At 49.7% G+C, this 6,000-nt stretch overlaps 1 protein-coding gene across 1 annotated transcript; it reads right to left on the minus strand.

Moving 5' to 3' along the window:
• Positions 1 to 3,586: 3,586 nt before the first annotated feature.
• Positions 3,587 to 4,985, minus strand: JN550_013792 (uncharacterized protein; the record flags this gene model as incomplete). Its single annotated transcript, XM_049312418.1, has 5 exons — positions 3,587 to 4,050; positions 4,110 to 4,174; positions 4,227 to 4,609; positions 4,668 to 4,772; positions 4,833 to 4,985. The coding sequence occupies 5 exons, from the start codon at positions 4,983 to 4,985 to the stop codon at positions 3,587 to 3,589; spliced, it is 1,170 nt and encodes a 389-aa protein (XP_049164243.1).
• Positions 4,986 to 6,000: the final 1,015 nt, after the last annotated feature.

Genomic DNA, 6,000 nt, shown 5'->3' on the forward strand with positions numbered 1-6,000 from the left:
CCGTGAGGCGAACCACCTATCTGAAACACTGAGGCCAGCCTAGCGTCTTATCGTCGGGTGGCTTGCCATGGTTTTTTTGTCCACCCCTCTGCGCCATTGGCGCGGTCATGCACCAGTCCCATAATTTATTGTTGGCCAGCGAGCCCACCACTTGTGAACTGAACTAGTTCTTCAGACGGACATACAATCGACATCGGCCCATGAATTAATCTAACAGGATAAGCCACCCTCATTTCCGCGAGGCGAGCCAACTATCTGAAACGCTGAGCCAAACCTAGCGTCTTTCTCATTGGGTGGCTTGTCATTTTCTTAATCCTTGTGCACCGTTGGTGCGGTTGTGTGCTAGTCCCCTAATTGTTGTTGGCCAGCGAGCCCGTTGCCTGAGAAATGAACTTGTTCTTCCGACAATTCACAGTGGCCTACCCAAAGATTCACTCGTTTGCAAGCTTGCTCGTAGGAACCATATTCCAGTTGATGCCTACCTTGCTGCATTCGTTCCATATTTTGTCATTGATATCACGGTCACCGTTATCCCAACTCTACTGCTTTTACCTATCTTCATACTTCAAGAGAGTTTCATCGAGGCAACAGGAATGGAGAGCTTATAAGCTAGCCCGAACACTAGCCCGAACACTCATTCGCTCAACGGCGTGAACCAGTTGGTGAATCAACTTGTCGAAAAGAGTCTCTGGGGAAGCATTGGAGTTTGATGCTTCTTGTCTTATCGATCCGTCTCTTGTGGATAGCATGGAGTAAACCCTGACAGGCCTCAGCCACGTCAATCGCGGCCGACAAGCCGATTTATTAGAAATAAGCCGAATGAAGGTGGTTGTGAGGCTTCGAAAAGAGTTTCATCTTACCCCTCTCCCGAGAAAGCGACACACCCACGAACCTAGACTTTCCAAAGCCAGTAGCATCGGTAAGTTACTATCGCGCCTTCACAGCGTCCCATTACTTTTATATACCTTGCCAACAATTGTACACAAGTTTGTGATCAACAGGTAGAATGAGAACAAAGTTATGTTGTTCGCAGAAGCTCGCGGCCGAACAGGTACACGAGCTTTCGATAATTCTGTGCTCCTGATTATCATCGCTGGCCGCAATCAAGTATTGATCGGTACGCTTAGCGCGAAATTCCACACATACAACCTTTTCATCGTTGCAAGGGCCCTCTTGTCTTTAAGACGATGATCAACTCCGCTGTCTGGATAATTCTTCTGTACGAGGTATGGCAGTGGTGATTAATCCGTAAGTGGGTGAAAGGTGGTGATATTCTAGGATGCTTAGTCATCGATCTGCTCAGGTGAAGGCTTCTCCTATATACTTACTATAGACCTACAGTAGTATTACTTGTCAAGCAACCTTTGCAATTGGACAACTCTATTCGAGTTGCCGATGTACCAACAATTCCAGAGGGCCGACACTAGCTGCACCGAAAGGGTGGATTAATGATTGACCGAAACCTTATTGGAACGGTAATAGACCGTCGTCTCTCAAAGTGGTTTAGCAGGGTCGTAAATGAAAGAAATCCCCCCCCCCCGTCGGAACCAGACTTCTCTTGTACTGGAATATCATGCTCTATAAGAAATACATTTTATGGGTAGGGTTTTGCTTGATTCATCCAAGATTGCCGCAAAGACAGGAGCCATGATTGGATAGATGATTTACCTACCGTGGCAGAGAAACTCGGAAGGTTTCTTTAGCTACGTGGCTTGATTGACCCGTACTTCCTCTGCAGGTGCAAAATAACAAGGACAGAATGTAATATCACGTCCTCGTTGAGAGGTGGGCCATTGAGCCTAGCCTCGTCTCTTCCAGCCATGCTCAAGGCTAACATCGGCTCAGGCAAGCGTTGGTAGATCTTTTAGGATGAACCCTCACGCTACCGTGTGCATCATAACTACCAAAGCCAGAACGGAATTCAACGTCCAAACAAGGGCAAAGGCAAACCCCCTGATGGAGATCCATGCTCATGCAATGGCTCAGCCGGTCGTAGCCTTGGCCAGAGTCGAGACCATGAATCGTCAGGTGATCTATGGTGAAAACGTCAGCTTCCGGCACTAGTCGTGGTGCCATTGTATAGTGTTGCTAGCGCAATTTCTCCATCCATGTCTATGGAGACAAGTGCTGTCACTAGGCCCTTGGCTGAAGCGCCGCAACGAGGTCCGTGGCCGCCGTCTTCGGCACGGCTGCGAGCTGCTGGGGGCCAGGACCGCGCGCTTGACGACTGTCCACGCCATCCTCCGTGCCACTAATCTTTCTAGCCCTTTCCCGAGGCATGAAAGCAGAGAGATCGGCGGGTATGTATGTCTTTGGATCTGTGAGGCCTTCCTTTCTCAGTTTGGGAATCACAGACAACTCCGCCGTCTTAAATGGCATAGGATGCAGACGGTGAGTATCTTCTCCGCTAAGCTGTCCAGTTCAGCGTGGGTGTTCCTAGTTACAGGTATGCAAGCCGCTACTGGCTCTAAGGAAGTATCCGAGCCAAATGGGGTGCCACTTTCTTCTGAAGCCAGACGAAACAAGGATCGCCTGTGCCGATTTGAAGCGCTATTTGACTGGTTAGGGTCGTGCTCAAGCTCGAGCTTACAGTATCTTGTGCCAGCGCCGTCTGCTACGCCCGTGCTGTCATATGCCAGCTACTACTTCATTTGATAATTTTTTGGACGTCACGTCGGCTCATTCCCGGACCAGAAGAGACATGCTTTGGCCAACGTATTTCTTTCAGAACGTCAGCTCTAGCATAAAATGATCAAAATGACACTTTACATGCCAGCTTAGCCACGTTACATTCCGCAGAGTAATTCCAAACTGCACATGCCCCAAAGTTGCCCCGCCAATTAGCGAGCTATGGCATGTTTCTCAAAGCTGGTAGTTCTGAAAATGCCCTCCTCATCGCAGGCGTGGATCGGAGATGGATAATTCATCATTTCGCAGATTTCATAGTAGTGAGTGTGTGATTGCATGGGACCTGATGGTGTATTACTACAACTATTTTGAAGATACAGTATATCACTACGCAGAAGTAATCTAGGATATTATAACTCATATACGAGGGCCGACTTAGAAGCATCAAATGGACAGAATAAAGGGTATCTGTGTATACAATCTTCTTTCTCACTTGTCAACACAACAGAATGCCAACCTATCTCTCTTCAGTGCATGGCACCGAGACCTACTGGAAGGACAAATCCTCTATCCATCTCTACCACTACTAGGCCGGGTTGGCTTTGACCGTTGCCTGGCTTGGTTCAGTGTATATTAGCTTTTCCCCCCATCACTCCTATCAACGTCAAGTACCCGCCGTCTATACTAAGATGCGAGGCCCAAATACGGCTGGCGAACTGGTATTATCAAGGCGGCCTGGCTAGCGCCAAATTGGTTCCGGGAATACATGTTATAAAATTAGTCGAAGCTTTATAAATAAGGGGTTGCAGCTACGTGAGATGACATACGCACATTGCTCACTAAGCGTCGGTTGTGTCAGGGTGTGGCCTTGAATAGTAGTAGTGGCTATATTCTATTGCGCTGAGTGTCGTTGCAATCCCAATCCTGCCTGCGAAAAAACTTAGTCGTTACTCTAACTTTATCTATCATTGAGCCAGCTTTTGGGTGCAACTCGTATTTTGTATGCGCCTTTTGAAGAATTTGTTAGCTCCTCCTCGCTCTTATTACGCTCCTCCGCAGCACCACCCCAGAGACTGCCCCGTTTGCTGGTTACGGCGACTTCCTTTGTCATGATAATCTGATCATTGGGCAAGACATGTCGGCCCCCTTCCTGGCTTGACTGTCCAAGGTTATTTTCCCAGTCGAGAGTAGTCAGACTGAAGTCTCCGTTAGATTTGGCTCTTATGCGGCTCTTTGACTGGCCGAGACTCCCGATCGTGCGAGGCAGAGCATCTTCGGATAAAGGCTTAGTATTCTGCGTCTCCCAATAGCCAAATCTTTGGGCGGCCCGCTTTGCGAGGGGTTGCAGGGTTGCCAGACTACCAGCGGTGATGGCTAAGCCCTGCTCAGTAGTTGACCAGATTGCAACATCCATAGTCGCCCCTAGATCGAGTGTCAGGTTTTGGTCTCTGCTATCTAATGGTGGGGCAAGTTGAACGTACATAGAAAGTCCGGATCCAAGAAGTCTTTGATGTACGCGAAACGCACGACTACGGCCACACTTGCACTAGTGACGCTTGTTAGCCCAAGCCATGGAAACTTGGAGGTAAATCACGTACACACAAGCCATGCTCAAGATGGGTATCAAAGCCCACTTGATCCTGCTATCCATTTGAAGGCCGCGAATAAGGACAACCGGCAGAAGAGCAAACGTGAAATCGCAAATAACACTGAAAGCGCTGTAGAAGTAGGTGAGGGCGGCAATGATGACGGGGCTGACGCATGTGCCGCCTTGTGCCTTGGCCCAGAAGTAGGTCATGGGCTGGCACTGAAAGAGCGTGACGAAAAAGAACACCAAACCGGAGACTAGCGAGAGGAGCATGACTACATATAGGATGTAGCGGTGCATCTTGTGGACGGTAATTCGGAGGAGGAAAATGCCGATAGAGATCTTTGAGGTGATCATCGTTACGCAATACCAAATATAGCAAAACCACCAGTACTGCTCGCCGTGTCAGCCATCTGATCTCAACAGAATGCAAGACGCGGTCAGTCTTCACCTTCATTGCCTCCTCGAAGTCGTTTGTGGAAAGATCCGTGGCATGGCGGCCGGTTCCATAGTGAATGCCAGTAATAGCAGAAGCAACAAACAGGATGAAAGAGATCTGATGTGTATAGTGAGTTTCAACAGCCCTGTTCCCTGTCTATGCAGCGGTGGCACCTACACAAGCAAAGGCCATCGTCCAATCATCGGCCCCGAAGGCTTTGACAACCCAAAGCCGGGTGTAGCATCGCAGCGACGTGGCAATGACGGCAAATATCAACAGCGCAATGCAGACCTTGAGGAGCTCAGGTCCTCGATTCTCAATAACCGCCATGGTGACAGACGCTGCCCTCTGGGTGTGATTGGCGGCGAGTTGCAGCGAATGCCTAGAAACCATATGAAAGAAATGCAGAAATTTACCAAAGAGGCAGGAATGCTTGGTTAATATCGCCAGTCGCTCATATAGTGGGCGTTAAAGGAGCTTTCGATGGTCCCAGACCCCCAGTCTTGATAAGGGGTATGGCTGCCATCTTTCTGTACTTTTGCATTGCCCAGTGTGCTTCTACAGCGTGGCAGATATCTTTCTGGGCACAATTTGCTGGCGCTCAGACGCGCCTCAAAGCTGCTAGCAGCAAGATGTGCAGACCCGTGCAGCCAAGCCTAGCCAAGTCCAGCCAGGTACCGACTCAAAACAGAAAAGTTGGGTATTTCGCTGTCCTAGCGTTGTTGCGTTCTCAGCACTTCTGTTTCACGTCCCCCGGTTGCTGGCGCCAACGCTAAAGATTCTGCTATCATTGTAACCAGCTAGACTCACCTGCTGACTTGTAGGAGAGACGGCGCGCGTCTACTGGCTCCACAATCCTCAGCAGCGTCCGATCGAGCTGTTAGAAGCGCCGACCAACGGCTGGAGACTAAGCTCAAACGGCCGGCAGTGGCCAGTATGGACTTGACCCTGCCCCCGCTGTGGCATCGACGTCACAAAGACCGGATTGCATCAACGCGAAACCATGGGAATAGGTAGTGGAGCGTACCGCCCGGGAAGTGGGCTCACCAATTCCGAAGCTCATTGGCTAACCTGTCCCGGCCTGCTCTAGATTGACATAGCACCCCAGGAAAGGTTGCAGCACGGTTCTCAGTAGCACGGATGGCCTAGTACCTGGTGGTCACCTACGAGTCCACTTGATATGCTGAATCTAGCCGTAAGTGTGCTTGACTCCCGCTCAGTTCCAGTATCTTTGACGATCTAGTTTTTGGGTCGTCCAGCTCTGGCTAGCATTAGGAACCTTGACGCTACAATCTGCCGAGATTCGGGCTGCTCGATTCGCAAATCCACAATTCAGCTTGGCTCT

This window comes from Neoarthrinium moseri (genome assembly GCF_022829205.1).
Source record: "Neoarthrinium moseri strain CBS 164.80 chromosome Unknown scaffold140_Wmoseri_CBS_16480, whole genome shotgun sequence".
NCBI classification, from domain to species: Eukaryota; Fungi; Ascomycota; class Sordariomycetes; order Amphisphaeriales; family Apiosporaceae; genus Neoarthrinium; species Neoarthrinium moseri.